The sequence below is a fragment of the Hippoglossus hippoglossus genome, chromosome 8 (genome assembly GCF_009819705.1).
Source record: "Hippoglossus hippoglossus isolate fHipHip1 chromosome 8, fHipHip1.pri, whole genome shotgun sequence".
NCBI classification, from domain to species: domain Eukaryota; kingdom Metazoa; phylum Chordata; class Actinopteri; order Pleuronectiformes; family Pleuronectidae; genus Hippoglossus; species Hippoglossus hippoglossus.
The window spans coordinates 1,586,872-1,609,754 of record NC_047158.1 but is presented as its reverse complement, the minus strand read 5'-3'; the positions used below and the strand labels follow the sequence as shown (position 1 = coordinate 1,609,754).

The following is a 22,883-nucleotide window of genomic DNA, read 5'->3' as shown; positions in this document are numbered from 1 at the left end:
GTGTTTCAGATTGGGGAAAAGAGAGACTTAGTTGGGTGTCATCTGCATATAGCTGTGGTATGAAAAGCCATGTGAGTGAATGACAAAGCCGAGAGAGTTGGTGTACAGAGAGAAAAGGAGGGGACCCAGGACGGAACCTTGAGGGACCCCAGTATTGAGTGGACAAGGTTTGGACACAGATCCCCTCCAAGTTACCCGGTAAGTGCGGTCGTTGAGGAAGGATGAGAGCAGGGAGAGAGCAGAGCCTGAAACACCCAGGTCCTGAAGGGAGGAAATAAGAGTCTGTTTGATTCACCATGTCAAATGCAGCAGAAAGGCCTAGAAGGATGACCACAGGGGAGAGAGAGGCTGCTCTAGCAGTGTGAAGTTGCTCAGTGACAGCAAGGAGGGCAGTCTCAGTTGAGAGTTGCCCAAACTTACATAGGCAGCTATACATTAATGTCTATCTTCATGTGCTTTCATGTAAAAGTTGTTCTGCATTAAACATCAACAAAGCTCTTCGGGTGTTGCTTTTCCGTTTATCACATTGCTTCTCCTGCTGATCCGCTTACGTGTCACTTTAAAAAATGTGCAGGTACTCACTCGAAATTAAATAGAGCAGACACAATCTAATGCATGTTACCTCCTCTTATCCTGTCCCGCTGGCTGTTTTACTTTTTCACTGTTAAACATTTTCTAAACATCCTTTTGGAGGAAAACAACATAAATGTTCTGTGTATTTATATTTCTTCTACTCTTGTCCATCATGAGACAAACGTTTTAGCTCCAGAACCACGGTGTTGGTTGTCATCATTTTTTCTTCGTCATGCAAAGGTTTTTGTTGTCCTTTGATAGCATATTCACATCATATACACATAATAACCCTTTCAGCTTGGAGACTGGTGTGGAAATAAGTTGGTTCGTTCTTTAATGCTAAAAGGTACATGAAAGCAAAGTTCTGATGTTAATATAATGTTGTCATCAGATTTTTACTTCAAATGCCAGAATGCCCAAACAATAAAACAAGATATATCTACTGAAGAAATGAAGACAGGCAGGAAAAACTCTGGATAAGTAATCTCAAGTAAAACTTCAATCAGCTCTATAGCAACAAAATGGTGATGCAATATAATCCTTGAAAAGGGCAAAAGTTAAGAGACTTGTTAGAAGCCTTTATCATTTTTCACCACAGGTTTCATTATTTTTGTTTGTTAAGATCACAGCTACATGAGTGTACATCGTCATGATAGAAAGCTGCAACCTATGAAGGAAGCCATAACATAAAAACGTTGCAGTTTTAGTATATACAGTGTGGGCCACAAGTCTGAGACCATGTACAAAGAACAGCATTAAACTGTTCCCTCAGGCGAAACAATCATGATCCATTAAGAGTGACCAATGCAAACAGTGGAATGAAAAAAACATCTGACGGGAACATACTATAGGTTCCAGGGCAAACAATGTATGAGAAAGGAAAAACACACTGCTAGCCAGAGACAGACAAAGCCATTGGTAAAGCGGATATGACCCAATTAAAAGGTGACCAAAAGGGTTAGGGGTTAGGGTTATTGGTGTTTGTCTGGGTTTCAACATTGTTAGAAACATTGTGGATAATACAAGTCAACAAAATATATTACAGTGGTCTAGTAAATTTTTGAAGTTTGATAAAAATGTGTTAAATATGATATACCTACTACTACAAACGTTCTACAAACGTCTGTCTGTCTATTTGTCGGTCCATATGTGGAACACTGATTTTGGACACAGATCAACTTTACACTTTTCAACTCTTGACTGATTTTAAAACGTGGGAGACCACGGACTAGTGGATTTAGCCAGCATGTAAGACCACGCACTTAACGATTTCCCAGTGGCGATTCCAGAGTCCCACTGAAACTTTTAGGTGAATTACCGCCACCTTCTGAACTGGAGTGTGGGAAACATGCATGATTGAATGTGACTTCAGAAGAAAAACAAAGATGGAAGAGCATCCATTTTGCCGCAAAAAACAAAAGAAGAAATGAATGGATGAAATCATGGCTTAGAAGGCTTATACATCTTGCAGCGCAAGCTGGAGGTGAGTTAGAAATGTATTTTAGTTTTTAGTCGCGACATCCGGTTGGTGACGCTCCCTGGTCAGCTCGTTCTCCTTGGCTATTGCAGGTTTCTGCCGGAGCCGATTATCATAAATATCAATCATGTTATCGACTCAATCGGTAGCATTAAGATAAAACCCCTCACACTTCAGGATTATTTGGGCAGATACTCAGGACAGACTGACCTTCAGTTTAATTCACAACAGCAGCTTACAGTTTACCCCACCATACAATCATGCCATTGACCACTCACATATTGTCACATGTCAGAGACAGTATGTCCTATACCAGGACTACCATACTATGAGTGGATGTTAATAGCAAATGGTTTATTAGAACTCGCACTATCACTATGTAATGTTCCCCCTCGGTAATGACAACACAAATAATAGGCCTAGTTGAGTTTTTACAGAGTAAAAAAATCTTTAGATTCCCTAAACTACAGGCATTCTTAATTGGGGCTTTTGATAGGTTACTCAGCCAATCACTCATAATCCCATTAGCTGTGTGACCTCGTCAGCCAAACTGAAATGAGACAGTATGGTCTTTTTATTGCATCACCAGCTAGTCCTGGCCTTACAGTTATCGCCTAGCAACAAAGCTACGGATGAAAAAGTTCTTCAGTTAAAACCTTAAAAATATGTTTTTTAACAGCTGAACCATTAGCTGTTTGGTTGAGTACTTACATTTAAAAATAGCCTTTTGCTTCCATTACCCCAGTAGGTGCATTCGACTTGATGCGCTGACTTAATGTGTTGCATGACTTCATCTAATGCTGCAAAGCAACACCTGGTCATGTGACCTTAAGACAAACCTGGAGCGAGCCGGCTGCAGTCAAACCGTGCAGTTATTCTCCTACAGCTGCAGCAGCTTGGGGCTGCTTCTGTCACAACTCTACTCTGATTGGCTGAAGGCTTCAGTTTTGAGAATTCCGATGTGTTTTCTGCTCTGTATTTCCAAAAATGTAAGGTGTTAAAAGCCAAACCCTCCCTTCGTACCTAAAAAAGGTTATATACAGGAGTAATATCTAGCTCGTAATATCTACCTTGTAATTAAAATATATGTAATTATATATACATATATGATTGTGTCAATATATAATATTCAATTAATATATAACCATATAAACTGTGCATATATGTTGGTTTCTCTTTGTTTCTCTTATGTTATTTCATGTGTGCCTTGTTTTGTATTTTGATAAAGAAAAAAGAAAAAAGTTCTCAGTATTTATCTCCCAAGATGATGTGATGAATTATAATCTCCTTCTGACATGGTCAATATACTACAGTTTAAATTTTCAGCTGAAAGAAAGTTCTCAGTCAACTTTGTTTGACGCGACAGTCTAGTCGCGCCGTTGTGATGCAATCGATCTTGAAATGCAGCTTCCGAAGGATGCTGTCCCTAAATTGAGACACAACTCTTGTCTTATTGATTTTAGGGCTCTGTCTTCTACACCCTTTTTACATGCATTCCCTGATTAGGTTCACTAATGAAATAGTCTGTACTGATGGCTCGAGGAAAGAAAATACAAGATAGTTTATTTCATTCTTTCATTTTAAATTATATTAAAACCCATAAATATTCATTTAAAATATATATATATTAAGCTTTCTGACACTTTCTGGGCCCAGCACAGGTGAAGATGAGCATAGGGCTACAACATAATGTGAACAAAGATGAGTCTGAAGACTTTCTCAATGTCCACCACAGTCGGACAGAGCTTTCAGTGTTTGTCTGCTGCTCACTGAGGCTGCAGCTGGTCTTCTCATCTATAGAGGGCAGCCTTGTAACTGGAAACACTTTTGATCTCCCATCTCTGTAGTTTTTATCTTCTCTCTGTATTTATTTCTAACACACACACAAACACACACACACACACATAGACATTAGCATTATGCATGCGCATGTACATGTGCGAGAAGTCAAACAAGCCCGGACTCAAACACAGTGTGTGTGTGTGTGTGTGTGTGTGTGTGTGTGTGTGTGTGTGTGTGTGTGTGTGTGTGTGTGTGTGTGTGTGTGTGTGTGTGTGTGTGTGTGTGTGTGTGATTGAGTGCGGGCCTGTTTGATTTCTCAGTGTGGATTGGATAATCCCATAATCTGATAATGACCCACTGTGCAGATTTAGTGATTAAAGTTCTGAGGCAAATGGTTGTTGCCATGGCTGCCAGATAGAAGAAGAGAATAAATCTGTGTGCATGTGTGTGTGTGTGTGCGTGTGTGTGTTAGGTGAAAGTGTGTGTGGTTGGGGGGAATGTGAGTGAATGAACAATGGCTGTTGTAGCACAGAGTGGTACTGCAATGTGTACGTGCCATCACATATACAGCACACGCACTTATGTGGGAAACATATATTCTGAACACATATTCCTCTGTGTAAATAGGTGAATGTATTTCAGTCAGACAACTCAAGTTCAAATGTTTATTGCAACAGTAGAACAGGTTTAGTGTTGGCGTCTAGGCTGTGACTTAGTCACTCCCCCCTATATGATTACATAGATATGATGGGAGTGATGAGCAAATACTTGTAACCCCCCCCGTCGGAGCCTAGGTGGATGCTGGGGGGGTGGAGGGGCTGAAGCAACTGGCAGCTATACTGACACAGCATGTTCTCTGCTTAAAAAGACTGCGTAATAAGGTGGGTGTGTATTATAGATGGTTGTGGAGAGTGAGGTATGTCACGTGGTGTATGTCACATGGTGTATGTCACATGATTGGAGCAGTGCAGCTCGAGTTGGCTGCCTGAACTAGCTCGCAGGCGTCGCTCCCTATTTGCATGTTGATAATCGTTTCAATGATCATACAAGGATTCTCTTCCTTTCAGGTAGCTGCTTTGTTCAAAGACACTCCGACACTCCAGATTTAGGACGTTTGTCATGCAGAAAAGCAACTGAAGTTTTTCATGATGTGGACATGTTTGCGTCGTAATTGTCTTCTGCGATGAAGGTGTTAATCTTTCCACCATAAGATCCAAACTGCGTGCATGCAGGTGATTCACTGAGTAGGTGCTTAAAGTGCATTTGCTGCCCTGCACAGTGGTCGTCAATTTCAACCTTTTATCAATCTGAGAATTAGAGCCGAAATCTCTCTTAGTTACAATGATTTCACATAGTTCTTTTTATCACAACACATCATTCTCTTGGAATGATTTTAACCTTTGCTGTGAAACCAGAGCACAAAAGGTTAATAGATAGATGAACACACAAATATCCAGCCCAATGCTTTAGATATAGTGTGTGAGCAAAAGCAATTAAAGCAGTGAAAAGAGAGTCTAACCACAACATCTTCGTATTGTATTGACAATACACATCTTCCTCTCGTGCACCAGCAGGCAAATACTCAACAAGCATTAGGCTCCATAAGGATTTGTAAATAAATCTTTGAAGAATTAGGTCTGTCTGAATGAGAAAAGTCACCTGAACAGCTCGATGAAAGCATCAATGTTACGTGCTCCATGTCTTAAAAGGCTACAGACTCAGGTTTAGAATTACTTTACACCCTCTATTCTCTATATTTTCCGTCTTGCATTTGTCCCAAGTTCTATTTTAATAGGTAAATAGGTAGATGATTTTGCCTTTGGTCATTTTCTATCCTTTGTGGCTGCACACTACACTAGCTTGTCTGTTAAAGCTCTCATTGAGGCATTAAGCCTTAAAGAAATGTGTGATCAACCTCTTCCTCATGGTTGTCCATGTGAATTATTAACAGATCTACATTCCCCTCAGCTTTTTAACTTCTTTTAGCTCATTTGTTTGGTTCTCTGCCCCCAAAAAAGGAGACCAACATCTTACATAACTTTGTTTGTAACATCAAAAACAGCAAGCGTGTTGTAAGTGTTTTTACGGAAAAAGCTCAAATAAATAAAATGTACATTACCCGCTCAGCAGCACACAGCAGGCACACTGAGTTAGAGAGCAGCCGGTGAACACAGTGGAGCATTTAGCAGCTAAATAACCAGAATTGTTTGTTTCCCAGGAGTTGGGGGAGACCAAAGTAGAGCTAAAAGAGTTGTAAACAAACACCACTCAAAGTAAATAATAATAATGCTGTGTTTTGCTGGATATGTTAATATAGGCAATTTGTCATTTACACATTCATCATATCAACTTTAAAATGTTATAAGTGTGAATGTTATGTTTTCATCTTGTTCTGCTGCACCCAGGCAGCCCAAACAAACAGTGCAGCTGAATCACTCATTTTGTACCATCATCCTTGAAAATAAGAGGGAATAAAATATGTTAAGTCTCTGGCAGCCAAAAGCATATACCAAAAAACTGAATGCTCGACCTTCACAGTAAAGTTGAAATGGCAACACCCTGCAGCCTTCTGCCTTTTTGATTCAAGTTTAAAGCACCCTTCAGTTCTTCAAAGCTTCTTTGCAAGATGCTTTGAAGAACTGCTAAGCTTCTCTAGGTATTAGACTTTAAAAAAATACAGGATTTCATATATTATGTAATCCATTGCCTGATCAAAGTAAACACAAGGCACCCAAATAAAATGCTCATTGAATGAATTGAGGTGGCTTTCCCCAAGCATTTTATTGCGAAAAACACACACACACACACACACACACACACACACACACACACACACACACACACACACACACACACACACACACACACACACACACACAGTAATGTATTTCGGAGTTCCCACAGAACGGGGCACTCTCCTGTCAGGACAGATAGAAATACAGTGTGGAGAGCTTTAGACACGCTATGCTAGTCACCGCTACCATAAAGTTAACCATCAGAGAAAGGCTTGCTATGTTTCACTAGCTTGCATGACAGCTTGTAGCTAACTTTTGTTTCGGATTATTGTATGGTCGACTGCTCTGTAAAAATATTCTGCCTGGTGATTTAGTTGGAAGACAATTTTGGTGATTTTTTTTCTTCATTGCACAGATGACAAGTTTGTAGCAGTTTGCATACCTTGTATAAAAATGTCTCTTGATGTTGTATTTCTTGAACACAGTGATAATCTCTTGGCATTTTATACTTACTGCCTTTGAACCGGCACTCTTTCTAGCCCTGATTCCTTCATCACAACCACTAATGTCATCATGTTAACGTGTCACTTGAGCTGAGAGTGAGATCTTCAGTCGACTTCACCTTCTGTTTGAATTGAGCTAAATAGCAGTCTCATTGTTATTCACCTTGAGATTCATTAACATAATGCTGCCCTTTATTGATTTTGTTTTGGGGGGGGTCTATTTTTTCTCTATGAGGACGTTGTGGGCAGAGCTGGTTAGAAAGGCACAAAGTCTTGTTCTGGAGGAGGGTGGATTTTGACAAGAGACTTTTAGAAAATGACCTTAACAAAGGTCTTCTAATCTTGACAAAGCAGGCTACGTATTGTAACCCAAACTATAATATTTCCCTAACCAAGATGTCTTTGTGCCTAAAGCCAAACAAACCTTTACCAGAGCATTGTCACTTCATACACCAGTACATTTTGGGGTTCTAGTTTGGTTTATCTGTGGTGTATCTCTTGTCACCAGAGTGGACAATAATTCAGGAAACACCTATGGATGGAGAAGTTTAGTTTTTGTCCAAGGACTTGTAGCTAGAATCAAAAACAACCCTGGTGTCTGCACCAGCTTAGTAGAAGGAGTTCCTCTGGCTGTCTGTGATGTACGGTCAGATGTCAGGATGTGTCAGTGAGCTGCTGGGGGAGTTACCTGTCTTCTATTATTCATTCTGTCCTGGTGTTATTATTTCATGGAAGGACGGTTGGTGTGAAATTGTTACATTACTAAGATGATGAAATTCTGTTGTAAAATCTGTCAGTCTACATAGACACATGCACGACTAGCTGTTCGTGTTTGATGAGTGTGGGAAGTAATCACTAGTGGTGGTGTAAAGGATGTGAAGGGTCCTGATGACATTTTGTTCCTCTATTCCCAGACTTTCATTCCATACATCAGGTTTCCATGCAGTTTTCACAAACCACGTCCTTGTTGTGGTACATTTTCATGTACTCTATGCATTACCAATGAGACGACAGCAGTCACAACAATTTGGTAGCCAAGTTCACATCTGTGTTCTCAAAGCCTGTCTCTGGAGTCGGTACAAGATCTCGGTGTTAGGCAAGAGGCTGGACCGCCTCCAGCTTCTTCTAATCTCAACAACTGGGTAAACATCAGAAGGCTTGGCCTGGCTCAGATTAAGTATTTGTGTGTAGGTGGAAATTATTAAAAACAGCTTCAGCAGAACTGTAAATAATGGCTCATTTCATTTGAGAGATCCAAACAGGGTTGTTTCAGGAGTTTGAGATCTGAGTCAAGATTCAGCCGAGATATTTCTGAAAACCTCAGTGAAAATAACTTCCTGCTGCTTCTGGAAACCATGAGAGAGGAGCTGTGAGCTAAAACAATGAGGTAAAAGAGGCAAAAAAGTGTGTGTGTGATTGTCACTGTGTCCAACACCTTTTTTACATTACACATACTCATTAGGGAAGGTGAAAATGAATAAAAGAAGATCAAGTATCGTTTTTTCTCAAGCATTATGGCAATCACTTCATGCCATAAGTTTTACCGCCTGAAGAGATGACTTCAGTTATTGTACTTTCCCTTCAGCAAACACTGCATCTCCACATTGTACCGCCCCGTGTACACTGGATTGTACCGTGGTGCACTTTTCAATATTTTGTATAACAGTGGTACAGTGATGAGCAGTGTTTCAAGTAACAGTGGGTGATGTCAAAGCTGTCGCTCCTGATTTAGATGAACTTACAGAGAAGCATCACCAACTCTGCTGTTCCTCTCAGCTGTACAGACCATCTCATCTTCTTTGAGATCATTGCCTTGTTTCATAACCCTCAAATCTACTATTTCTATTCCAGAAAACAAAACTAACTGCAAAGTCCACAGTCCTATCAGATCCCACCTAAAATGAACTGAAACAGCATTATGGAATGTAATTTAATCTGATTCTGTTTTTATTAGCATAATGAGAATATGCTTTTCATTTACATATTTGACAAGTTGTAAATCAGTTTTTCTGAACATATGGGTTGAATCAGACCTGATAGCTTCTAGCTCTGGAAACCAAAGCAAACCACCATCTCTGTGTAAACGTACAGGCTGAGCAAAAATGTTAAATAGTAATAATACACTAAAATGTGCCTGCACGGTTCCAGTAATGTAGTATAATCTGTGCTTAGTGTTTGGAGTAATTGAGTAGCCCTCTTATTCAGGCCTATATTTAGCACATCGTTGTGCCATATGGATTTGTGTGTATTATCCTCCGGCCATAAGCTTATCATCTCTTCATCAATGGGCACTCCTCATATCTGCTTGGCAGTCGCTGTGCATCATGACAGGGAATATGCAGGGCCATTGTTAACAAGGAGAATCAGGCATTCAAGCTTTTCCACACAGACAGAGACATGTTCCAAAGGTTGAAAGTGCCTCTAGGTTTTGCCAGGTATGTTTCCAACTGCTTCACAGCCACTTAGGTCATATGTACTCATGGATGTTTCCTGTGCCAGCATGAAGGGGATTATTAGACTACGTTGAGCTGGTGCAGCCTGGTATTCTAGGATATTTTCAAATATACTAAGCTTGGCAGTAAAAATATTGTTTAGTTGTGTTTGTACCAAATTATTGTTATTGTTCATGGACCTACTCTTTCATCCAGAGTTATTGCTCCTTTGCATTGAAGCTTCCAGTCGTTGACATTTTCAGTTTTTTCAGTAACTTTGAAATTCTACATTTGTCACTGTTTCTCACCAGCAGCTAATATTTATTCAACCAAAGAACACCTTCGAAGACTGAAATCCCACCGACTCTTCATCCAGCATACTAAGCCTAAATGAATTATGAATAAATGGGAACATTTTGTATTGTAGGTATATGCAGCTATCACTGTTGAAAAAATTTTTTTTGACGTGTTCCAAAATGAAACATTACATTTCATTTAGCTGACGCTTTTATCCAAAGCGACTTACAATAAGTACATTCAACCATGAGGGTACAAACCCAGAACAGCAAGAATCAAGAAAGTACAATTTCTTCAAAAAAGCAAAACTACAAAGTGCTATAAGTAAGTGCCATTTAAGTGCTACTAAATTCCTCAAGTGATACAGTAAACACAGAGTTTATTGAACATCCTAATACGGACACTTTATTTGACTGTTTTTAGATGATGTGACATGTTGAGCTGTTGAGCTGTGATATGAACTGGGGGGATACCCAGCCCAAGGTTGGGAACCTGCTTTTAAGTAGTTTGTTGAATCGTTTTATGGGATCATGATAACTCCAGCAATTTGACTGAACTCCCCTGAATCAAAGAAAAACATGATGAAGAGACTAAGCCAAATTTTGCAAAATAAAAAAATCATTGCCACTCACCTCTATGGGAACATGTCTACCTTTTAAAAATGGCTCCAGTAATAACATTACGTTTATCAAAAAGAATCAGTAGATTGTTTGACAATGACACATTATTTGCCAGTCTCAGCCGGAAGCATCAGCGATGAAACAGATGCTCACAGGCTTGAGCGACAAATGACAGTATTAATGGATGACAACTGAGGATTAAATTGCTGTTTCTAAATGGAGAGTGGGGCACTTATGCATTCATGTGTTTAAATGCATCTAAGCCCTTCCTGCTCTCTTTCACTTATCTGTGGCTCAACAAGCAGCTGTTAGTGTAGTGGCATACAAATATTTCATCCCACCTATTTCTGTTGTGTGTAAATGTCATTTACTTTCATAATTGTGAGTTCAGTCAGACAACTCACGTTCCAACATTTATTGCAGCAGTAGATCAGGTTTAGTGTTTGGCGTCCAGGCTCCAACTTAATCACTCCCCCATATGATTACACAGGAATGATGGGAGTGATGAGCAGATACTTGTAACCCCCCCCGTCGGAGCCTACAGGTGGATGATGGGGTGGTGGAGGGGCTGAAGCAACTGGTAGCAATACTGCAGCAGCAGTGTGAGCAAAGGGGATGATGGGAAATGTCTCTCTGCTTAAATAGACCACCTGATAAGGTGGGTGTGTATGATAGATGGTTGTGGAGAGTGAGGTATGTCACATGATGTATGTCACATGATTGGAGCAGCGCAGCTCGAGTTGGCTGCCTGAACTAGCTCGCAGGCATCGCTCCATTTGTTATTTATAAACTGTAGACGATAATATTAAAACAGTGCAGTTTGGATTAGAAAATCCCTGCAATGCATAATATGTTTACAAGTCAGCAGAATATTCCACATATTCACTGTTAATGAGGAAATAAAGGAGATAATAATCAGTTACAATGAGGGTGTAAACTGGACAGCTCTGTTGAGAATAAAACATTTTCTGCTTTTGCCACTTCTGCTCTTATGGAAGACATTTTCTGTCAGTGAAAGATTTTTTTTATTTTTTATTTTTTATTTTGAGATAAAAAAAGACTATGATAAAGTAAATCATAATTCTCAGTAAATCAGAATGAGATAATCCAAATTAGGAAATTATGAGATAGTCTGAAAATAATGTGAGAATTTATAATTGAATTTATGAGGTATATATATATATATATATATATCAGTAAATGATCAGATTGTGAGTCGAAATTATGAGATAATAAGAAATTGAGATACCAAGTCAGTATTTTGTGAAATGTTCTCACTATAATGACTTTTTTTCCAAAGTTGCGGAAAGGCGCTTCAACAAGCTCTTGATCAAACAACAGCTCCATGTTTGTGGTCCAACAGGCTGCTGCAGATGTGCGCAGATGTGCGCAGATGTGCGCGGATGGAATCACTGGCACTCTTGCTGAGCCTTTTTGAATGTTTCGGGACGGTGGTTATGTAAGAGATTAAACGTGCGGCTGAAGGTGGAGACGCGAGGAGCGGACTGTCTGCTGCTGGTGGAATTAGAGGCTGCACACACTCACCATCATGTGGCTGAGCGCTGACGGCTGAAGGCTGCGGGAGCTCCAACAGACCCACCGTCTCCTCGGAGAAGCTCCATGCGTCAAAATGCCAACATTCTCCGTCATGTATAGAGGAGCCGTCATCATCAGCAGGTAACACGGCGGGGCTGGAGCAGGGGGTTGTGGGAGAGAGCCGGTTCAAGCTCCAGGCGACTTCTGCCCTGTGTTCAGAGTGTTTGGTGTTGTCCCTCTGTCTGTTGGAGGGGACACGGACACGTTAGGTTCGGTTCATGCACGGTAACTGTTTGTGGAGCAAAATAACGGTTTCAGCTATTTCAGCGCGCTGAGCAGGAGCCGCAACATGGTGCTGCAGTTATGTTGTGATTGAAAACGAAGATGCTCTGTGGTTAGAAGAACTAGTTCTCCTTTGTGTGTGCGTGTGTTTGTGTGTGGGTGGGTGGGTGCGTGTGTGTTGGGGACAAACCTCTCCATTTGTCGTTTATCGCGCTCGTGCGCTAAGACGCCTCCTGTGTTTGAATTGTTTGTACAATCGAGGCCATTCTGTAGTCGAAAGTGTTTCCTGTATTTGCCTCACTGCTCCTTCAGAAAAGTTATTGTGACGATGGACTTCCTCAGATGAAGGGTTGTGTTGTTGAAAAGTCAGAAGTCATCAAAAGTTCTCGTCACCATGAGGTCAATTCTCTGACATCCCTCCCCCTGAGGTTTAATGTCTTTAATGGGATTCAAAGCAGGGCCCACTCTTTATTCATTCTAGATTAATGGTTGTCTGTAAATGCATTATTTAAATATTTTGTACCACCAGAAAGTGTGTAAACATTCTGTTTTCTATAGTATAATAATTATTTGTGTACAGATGAACAAAATGATTTTGTTATCATTTCCTCCCCCTACAAACATGAAGTCAACTCACTCAGTCTCAGTTGTCAATAATGATGTCTCAGCCCTTTTTTATAGCTTTAACCAATTATCTTGCATATACTTTACATTTTTAGTTTGGTCCTTGTCCCATCTGCTAACAGGGCTGAGGCAAAGTTTATGACCTATGCTGCAGCCAGCCATCAGAGGGCGATCAAGATGTTTTGGCTTCACTTGTTGGAGCTGCCATGTCCCTCGTTATAAACAGTTAATTGAGTAGATCAACACAAAATGTATTTTTTCTGAAAGTTCAGGCTTCTAAATGAAGATTTGAACCTGCCCTGCTTAAATGGTTCGTAGTAACACCAGTGCACAAAGAGAACATATGAGTTGTAACTGCTTCATGGCTGTTTCCATTGAGCTTTTCGAGGAAGCTCTGCAGAAGTTTTTTGTTTAAGAATTAAGGATGAAACCTTGGCTGCTCTTTGTGTTAACAAAAAATCATCTCCCCATGAACGACTCGAACCCCTGGGTGAGGGCATAGAGACTTTTAAACACACAAAATACCATTATTTTATACAATCAAAAGGTTTTTAAAAGTTTAAGAATTAAACTCAAACTGTGTAAGTCATATTCACTATTATATTGTGTGTGTGTGTGTGTGTGTAGTGTAGCCTCCTTGTTTCAGTGACAGGAAGGAAGCGTCAGGTTGTTACTGGTGAACCCTCGGCAGTTGAAATATTGATAACCCTCCATGTCATTCAGGTGGCAAGGAAACAGGGAACTGTAGGTGTCATTGCTGGGAGGACATTGGTCCGAATTCCCCACATGAATACAACAGTCTCCCACATTTACTAAAAAGTGTTGTCAACATGTAACTTAGTGCTGGTTTATCCTTTTCATCTTCTCTGTTTTATATGATATTTAATAGTGTTCAGTAGGAGCAAATGGATTTTCTTGAATTGCTACTTGAGCCAATGTTAGATTAGGAAAACTGGGCAAGATCAGAGTTGTCGGATCTTGAGCAGTACTGTTACATAAGACTACAGTCATTTCTGCCAACCTCATCTAATAACTGTACAGTCAAAAAGCTTTTTATTCGTTAATAAATTTAAAAAAAACATTTATTCTCATTTAACTGTTGTTGACTGCCTGTAGCACATATTGCTTAAAGTCTAGCACACTGTACATGGCATATATGTAGAATTGTAGGCACACAACATCAAAGCAGTTAGTAGCTTTAATGTTGTGCCTGATCAGTGTATACAAAGGCAGCCCTCCGTCATTTAATCCTCTTGCATGCACGGTGTAACAGCCTGAAGATTAAAGCTCAGCTCAGACTCTGTGCAGAGGAGGTCACGATGACGAAGACGTCAAGCCAGGACTTAACAAGTCCTCTTACCTAAATGACAAAACAATTTAATTGTCATTGCTTTCCAAAACAACCCTATTTGCTGATCGGATCCTGTGTCTGCGTAAGGAGCCAGACAGTGCCTGTCAGTGCACTTCAGACAAATGGTTACAATGGTCCCTTTAAAATAACATTCACAAGCATGTTTTCAGTAGCTAAAACAGCACAGATCTTTGATATAAGTTTTATCTTGTGAATTAATGAAATGACTACATTTGACAACTATCTCTGGGGAAGGATTTATTACTGTTCTCTTGGATTAGACTTCATTAGTTCCAAATAAAGCACCCAGGAAAATATACAAAATACAATGTTCATACAGTATGAAATATATGTCACAAAAACACACACACAGCAGCAGCAGCAGCAGCAGCAGCACAAAACTGAATATATTTTCTCAAGTCAGAGCTCAGTGCTGGGTTGCTCTTATGTTAAAAATGTACATGGAACAGTGACATACTTTGGATGTTTCTCCTTAAGTCTTCCATCTAGAGGTGTATATTTACAACTGCCAGCCAGTGATGGCAGAGAGTGTCAACAAACAGACTCACAGTATCAGTCCAGGGAATATGAAAACTGTCGAGGATTGTTACTTATGTCTTTCTGCGACAGTAGGCTCTTGTTTCCATGTGTTTGACTGATCTGTTTTTTGAACCAGTGTTTGATATTTGTGCAAAACTAAATGACCACATATATTTATGACTAAAATGTTACATGCCTTACCCCAAGATTTCTAACGCCAGCTGTCTGCACAAAAAGAGAAAAAGGAAAAATCCTCAGCATGTTTTTGTAGCTGACTTGGCACACTCATGAGTGTGATAACAGTATTCAGTCTAGGATCAAAATGTTTCTATGGCCTTGCATAGTCTTTCACGTAAGACTCTGATTTGCACAAACAAATGTCTGCAGTTCTATCCTGGTGTTCCATGATTGGCATATGGAAATGTTCTGAAGTGTGAGGCTGCAGGAGAAAGCATGTGGGGCGGACACAAGGCTCAGTATTCATCATCATGTTTGTCTCTCCTTTAATGGGTCATAGCTTTTTTGTGCATGTAAAAGTTCTGCTAAATTACAAAGGCCAAAGACGGTATTCTCTGCCACAGTAAACTGAGGAGCCTGGAACACCTCATTTGCATTCCTACCTTAGAGCCTGTTCAGACCTGGTGTAACATCTGTCCTGAGAGATCCGATCTCTAGTGGACAGGGCTCATCAGATCTCACCTCTGCCCTCTATATGCTAATAATCATGCATGGTAGGCCTGTTCATTAAGACAAATAATGTTGGTTTTACCCAGTCTAAGTTTACAGATGTGTCTGTTATTGTGTGTGTGTGTGTTTGCGTCAATGTGAGCGAGATAGAGAAGATGATGAGCTGTGTCAGGAGGGACTGAATGAAAGCATATGTGTTGTTCAGTGTTGATATTGTTGGCTGCTAACAGACCAACATATGGACACTGACAAGAGTTAATATACATATAAGCTGTAGCAGGTCAGAGATGTTCTGCTAGATGTTTCTTCCAGTTAACAAAGTATTTTTTTCTCTCCACGGTCACCATAGTGCTTGCTCATTGTAGGAACTGTTGGGTTTCTCTATACATTTTAAAGTCTTGACCTATGTAAAGTGCCTTGAGATAATGTATATTATGATTTGGCGCTATACAAATAAAATTGAATTGAATAGAATGTTAGCTGAGTAGGCAATTCCTTCATATGTGGCTCAGGACACAGGTTCACTCAGCGAAAAGATGCTGGCCCTGTTCGTCCCAGACCTCATTTAAATGTCTGAGTGATCAGATGTCAGGACGCATTCAGACCTCTACTTAGTGCTGACCGCTTGTGATCCCAAGTGATGGATGTTTATACCATGTCTGAACAGGGTCTTATTTTCTGTAAGACATCTATGTCCTCATGTAAGACGTTAACATATCTACCTACCAACTAGTTTGGCACCATTTTTACAACAGAACCCTTGTTACCATGGCTATAGCTGCATTTACAACTGATCAGGACATCAGGACATCAGAAAGTTTACACATCTTCCGCCGCAAACTAAAAACACACCTCTTCCGACTATACCTTGAATAAAGTTTAAACTAACAATTTAGTAGCACTTAAATGGCACTTACTTATAGCACTTTGTAGTTTTGCTTTCTTGAAGAAAATTGTACTTTCTCTATTCTTGTTGTTCTGGGTTTGTACCCTCATGGTTGAATGAACGTATTGTAAGTCGCTTTGGATAAAAGCGTCAGCTAAATGAAATGTAATGTAATGTAATGTAATATTGAAGCCAGAGAGTCTTGGCCTTTTGGAAGGCAGAGCCAAGGGCTAAAACTGAGCATTTCAGACAGAAAGGGAAGAATGAAAACCTGTTATTGAAGATCCCAAATTAAAAAAGATGAACCTGTAAAATGTTGGCACGTAATGTTTTCCTACACACTAAGTAGAAGAGTCTGACAATAGCTTTAAGACCAGAGGGCTAAGTCTGTTAACTGTCTGTTTGTGTTGTACTTAATTTTCTTCTCTTTTTCTCTCTCCCTTCCTCTCCTCTCCAACTCCTTCATCCCTCCATCCCTCTAATAGGACACTCATGGGTCCATATGGAGTAGACCGAGCTGTTCATTCCATGGAGTTTACAGACTGTGAGAATGGCCTGGGTAAGTCATGTTGTTTACATGGTTTGAAAGGTCTGATTTGTTCTGCCTCTTTTGCCTCACCTACCTCTTACAGAAAACATGCAGAAGCCTCTGTTCCTGTAAACACTGTGTCCTCTCCATCTCTTACACAATCTTTGCTCTATAACTTTCTATGCAATTGTAAATTTTCTGTCACACTAAAGGCGCACACATGGGCCCTCACATCGTCCCCCTGTCCACAAAGGTCTGTGCAGACCCTTGGACCAAATCTCTGTGGCCATGTGGACTGTGTGCAAATGTGCATGTGCCAGAAAAGCAAACTGGAATCTTGTTTTGCCTTTATTTTTCTTTAAGCAGTCACACATTTAGGATTCTTTTGATGTTCAGTCAAACACAACAAAGGATCCCCTTGCCCCATGGCGTTTAATTAGTCTCAAAAGTTGTGCACATAGAAACCAGGGGCATGCATGTGATACAAGCACACAAATCAGTATCTGTGAGCAAAAAGGATTTCTGCTTCACATGCATAACTGTGTTCCCTCAAAGCTGGGACTGCGTTTGATGAGCCCTCGTTTAACCCTCTTCACATGCTTACTACTGCTGGCCACTCACTTGTTATAAAATTTGGGACTTTGAAGGCGGGGGCTTTTGATTGGGCCCTTGGTCAACAGGAACTTTTTTTTAAACTCTTCTCAGCAATTGTGGACCTCACCCTGGCATATTTACTCTAGTCCCAAAATTCAAAGTGTTTCTTTCCTATTAAATATTGAAACAGCCACTTACACTGTTTAAAGATGTTCATGTCTCTACACTGGTGACACACAGTGGCCTAAAACTCCTTCCATGAGATCATCCCACTAATTTCTTCAAATATCGTACAAATGATCAGTTGGACTCTGGGGTGAAATGATTAGAATTTAGTGCTCAAAGGTCAAGGTGGCTGTGACCTCAAAAAGCAATTTTCTTTTTATGATATCTTGAGGGAATCCTTTCAATTTCACTAAATTCAGTTTTGCACGCAGAGCAGAAATGCCCTGTCACAAAGATACTGTTTATCACATACACACTTGTGGGTTTTTTTATGCAGCAGATTTTGAGACTAATTTGTGATCTCGCATTTGCACTTTTTGTTGCCCACTTGCACGTCTGCAGCTGTAGGCATCCATGTTCATACTGAAGTATGATAAAAGCTTCACACACATACACTCCAGTTACCCAGAGGAAACCCACACAGTCTCTGTGCCAGTGCTGTTTGCTGCTGGACAGGTGGGAAGTGGCTTTATCGGAGCTAATACCTGCAACAAGATTGATGGAGCTGAGAGACAAAATCATAAACATAAAGCTGTTAAAATCAAAATGTTGAGTTGAAATGTGCTAAACGGCTCTGTACAGCAGCTATGGTTCAGGAGGTAGAGTGGGTTGTCCACTAACCAGAAGGTAGACGTTTCAAACCCAGTGTCCTTGGGCAAGATACTGCCCAGTGTATGAGTCTAAGTGTATAATAGAGAGAGAATGCTGCACACACATGCACTGTATGAATGTGTGTGTGAATGAGTAAATGCTATAAAGCTATATCAATGCAAACCATTTACCATTGACAACTGCAGAATTGGTGGCAATTAGTTGTGGGCCCATCACTACAGGTGACACCTTTTACATTACACAGTCATATGACCCATTTTAATGCTAAATATTATTTAATGAAGCTGTAGTAAGTCCAGACCACAATCGGTCCAGCTCCTTTAATGTTGTCTGCTTTTATTCTAAAAGAGGGAAGCACGTAACTGTTTGGAGAATGAATCTAGAAACTGAAGTGCAGTTACTTTCTGTCTGCTATTATTGTGTCATAAAACTATATTTTGTTGTTGTTTGGGACAATAGATGGATCATTGTGGTTCACAATGGACTTTTCTTTTGCCCTTGTGTTGTTTATAGCAGCTAATTTAGTTTGCGATAAGGGATCATGAAAAAAAGTGATGCCACCCATCTGGCATATCCTTTGTAGACAAGTTTAATATATAAATTCAATCAGCTAAAAAGTTCATTTTTGTTACATGTGCAAATCATGGACAAATCCTATTGCTCAGCTCAAAGTGACACCATGATGCATAGCCTTACAGCATCATTCTATCTGGCAATGGAGCCTGATTTTGAATAGCTAACACAACATAAGTCCTACTTTTAAAGGGATTTTCTCTGCATAGGAGGTATCCTTGCTAAGTATCAGTGTTTTTGCCTGGGAGAGGAAGTGGGTCATGTGGCAAAGCCCTAACCCACTTAACACAGCTGGGTTAAGAATGCTGGAGCTGCTGTTGTTTTATCTGTGCTTCTCTTCCACGCCACCACTCTGCTGGAGCATGTGCCTACGCAAGGACAAACAGCTCATATGCATGAATGTAATGGAAGTCACACTGCTGAAGTAGAGGTCTACACTGTGCACTGCAAATGCAAAATACTGCATTTAACTTCATTTATACTATTTTTTGAACTTGTATTTGCTTATTTACGAGTTTCATTGAATAATGTGTATGAGTTTTTCTGAGTTCCTAAGCTGGGCTTCCCAGCATTCACCGAGGCAAAGATGTGTTCTGAATCATCTCAGATACAGTTGTTGTGAAAGAATGCATTCCATTCCATGATTTGTTGTGGACTGTGACTGAGGAGATAAAGTGGGTCTACCAACCAGAAGGTCGGTGGTTTAAGTTTTCTTGACAAGATACTTAACCCTAAATTGCCCCTTACGGTCGTGCTGGTCCGGTGGGAGTGATGTGTGATAAAGAAAGTGCTGCACATAGATGCACTGTATGAATGTGTGGTGTAGATGGATGAATGGTAAAACTGCTCTGTAAAGAGCTTTGAGCAGTCATCAAGACTAGACAAGGGTTATATAAATACAGACTATTTACATTGTAGTTATGTGCACTGTCAGTACCATCCTTCTGGTACTGGTGTGAGGACAGGACCAGTTGTTCCTGTTCGTACACTCTCTTGTGAAGTAGTCCCTCAGCTGGAGTTCTTACCTTGATAGACCCAGAGGATGCTCTAGTATATTTGTTAAATTATACATACAATTTGACACTTTCTTAAAATTACTCACTTTCCTTACAGGCACAGTAATGTGCGTGTGTGTGTGTGTGTGTGTGCGTGTGTGTGTGTGTGTGTGTGTGTGTGTGTGTGTGTGTGTGTGTGTGTGTGTGTGCATGCGTGTTTGTGTGTGCATGCGTGTTTGTACAAGTGCTCACACAACAAATGATTGTGTGAGCACTGATATTAATCATTCTCCATATTCTTCTATAATCTTGATCATAGGTATATCATTTAATCCAGCTGCACAAGATGCATTTTAACACACTTCTCATAGTATTTAACTTTTTTTAACCTTTTACTGTATATGTCTGAGGCTGAACAGCTCTGCACTAACACAATATAGCCCACATCAAAGTTTTTAAAATGAATTAATCCTGTATAATGTGTCTTTTTTAATATATTTTTATGACCAACTATTTCCTCAAGCTCTGGGTAAAGTTTGAATCTCAAACATTAGGTGGAACTGTGAGTAGAGGCAGAGCCAACATTTTCAGTTAGTCTGTATTCTACTGATTTGACCATATTCTTTGGAAATAGTAGGAGGATTGGACACAACTGCAAATTTTTTCATATAATGTGCGAGATTAGTTGAACTTTCAATAATGAGGTCCTCCATGATTTATTATTGTACTGGTTGGGCGACTTGCCAGACACAGATTAAACATTGAATGGTCCAAATTGAAAGCTCTGGCACGTACTAATACAGGAAAGCCTGAAATTACAAACACCATCATCATAAAAACACTAGCCAAAGTGTGTGGTTCAAGGTAATTAAACCAACATTTCATACATGTAATGCACTATACTGCCAACGTACAGTATATTTAAAGCTTAACACAACCAATTTTTCACTCATGCATCTGCATTGACTTCACATATAGTTTGCAATTGTGGAATTGTAGTGAGTGGGCCTTTTGACTATGGTGCAAACATAGGTACACTTTAAAAGGAGTAAAGTACTCTTTGAAGTGAAGACAAATAGATAGATAGAAAGACAGATGTACTTTATTAAATACAAATTGGGAAATGATTGTGTTACAGCAGCATGTCAAGGCCATTGCACATAAAGCTAAGAACAAGAGAGGTGAATGAAGAAAGAATGTGATCGCTGTGAAGAGATAAGATAATTGTTATGTTTTAGATTTAAATTCTAAAAACTCAATGACTGTAACTGTGTTGACGGAGTTGTATACCCTGTTTAAACCCTGTATTCAAATGCATTTTGGGTAACAGGTTTGCAATTGGATACTACTTGACCAAATGACAGTAAAGGTGTCAATGCACCCAAGATGCACTGAGGACAGATTGTGATCAGATTGGCCACACTCCCTCTGGAGGTGATCCGGGATGTGTTGTGACCACATTGAAAACAAGTTTTCAGTCCACATACAATATCTTGGGGGGAATATTAATCACATGTGACTGTCCAAACCAACAAGGCTAGCAGCTATAGGCAGCTAAAAACATCAGCCAGTTAACACAGGAACCCCTCAGTGTATGTTATTTAAGAAACCTGTGGGTGGAGTGAAGACGAGAACAATCCAATAGCAAGAAAAAACAATATCATAGCTTCACCATAATATTTTCTTCAATCTCTTTTTTGTTGTTGTTTTCGTGGATGGACGATGTAACATGAGCTGGACAGAGATCAGTTCTCAATCAGAACGAGTGCTGATTGACAAATAAGATACCATATTAATTAACAGGATTTTGTGCAGATTGAAATGTGGATATCATCAAATGTAAAGTAAGAGGCTGTATGGACCTAATTGTGTTGATAGTGCCAAAAAAATATCTTCACAATGAGCTAATGCAGGTGATCAGTGTGCAGTGCTGAACATTTGAAACATTTGGGTATTCATTGAAATGTCCCTAGATTTAGAAGAGTGAGTTTAAAATAAATGCTGGGGATCTCAATTTGATTCTTTCTAAAACTATATTAATTAAAGTTTAACAGTATAAGGAAACAAGTAAAAAGCCATATGTCTTATGCATACTGCATCGTTTGCCACAGTAGCGTTGAAACACCAATACACAGCAAGATAGATATAAAAAAGGACAACGCCACATAAAGTTACTCACAAAAACGTTGAACTTTGAATTAATGTATCCAGGAATCTGAGCTGAACAGTGTGAAATCACATTTGCATCACAGTAACGTCTGAACTATGACAATGTAGACCGGACAGCTGTGGCTGAAGTCGGTGGTTTGATCCCCAGCACCTCCAGTCTGCATTCCAAAGTGTCCTTTGGCTGAGTGTCGCTTGTGTATGAATGGTGTGTGATAGAAAAAGTGCTGCATATAGACACAGTGTATGAAGGTGTGTGTGAATTGAATTGGTGAATGGTACTTGTATTGTAAAGTGCTTTGAGTGATCGATAAGACTGGAAAGGTGCCATATAAATATAGTCCACTTACCATTCAGCCACCATTTACACAATGTAGTACAAGGAGCGATGAGACGTAGTGACAGTGTGTGTGTGTGCGTGCGTGTGCGCTTGTGTGTTAGTCTAAAGCAGCAGGTGACACAGGAGAGAAGCAAATCAGCTTATTGTCGTCCAACTTGAGCATGTTCAAGTGTACACACTGTTCTGATACATAAAGTCTAAAGACCCCCCAGTACATCTTAAGCCTTCACAGCTTTGGGAGGGGGGTGTCTGCTGTGCGCACTGGAGCTAACACTCCTCCTGCCTGTCCTACAACGAGGACAGCGCATGCTAATCTCTTTGTTATTGCAGCTGAAAGCTGTACCACCTCAGCGTGTGGGCAGGAGGTTTTCATGGTGAAAATCATCTCCGTCACAGTTTTTTTTGCCGACATGTTGGTAGAATTTCAGTCCTCACAAGTCCAGAAATGGCTCTGTGTTGTTGTTCTGTCATTATTTAGTGACTGATCTTCTATCGTCTGGTTTGCAATAAACCATTTTTAGAAG

General features: G+C 40.0%; 1 protein-coding gene across 3 annotated transcripts in view; it reads left to right on the top strand.

Moving 5' to 3' along the window:
- The window catches only part of si:dkeyp-72e1.9 (syntaxin-binding protein 4), a 78,321-nt gene that overhangs the window by 13,695 nt on the left and 41,743 nt on the right, over nucleotides 1–22,883 (top strand). For 2 of the 3 annotated variants that reach the window (XM_034593264.1, XM_034593263.1), the window contains exon 2: nucleotides 16,811–16,884. In XM_034593264.1, coding sequence (XP_034449155.1) covers nucleotides 16,811–16,884 — 74 coding nt within the window. Of the gene's footprint in view, nucleotides 1–11,817; nucleotides 12,097–16,810; nucleotides 16,885–22,883 lie in introns of those variants that run through there. The other variant, XM_034593266.1, reaches the window with a different exon arrangement.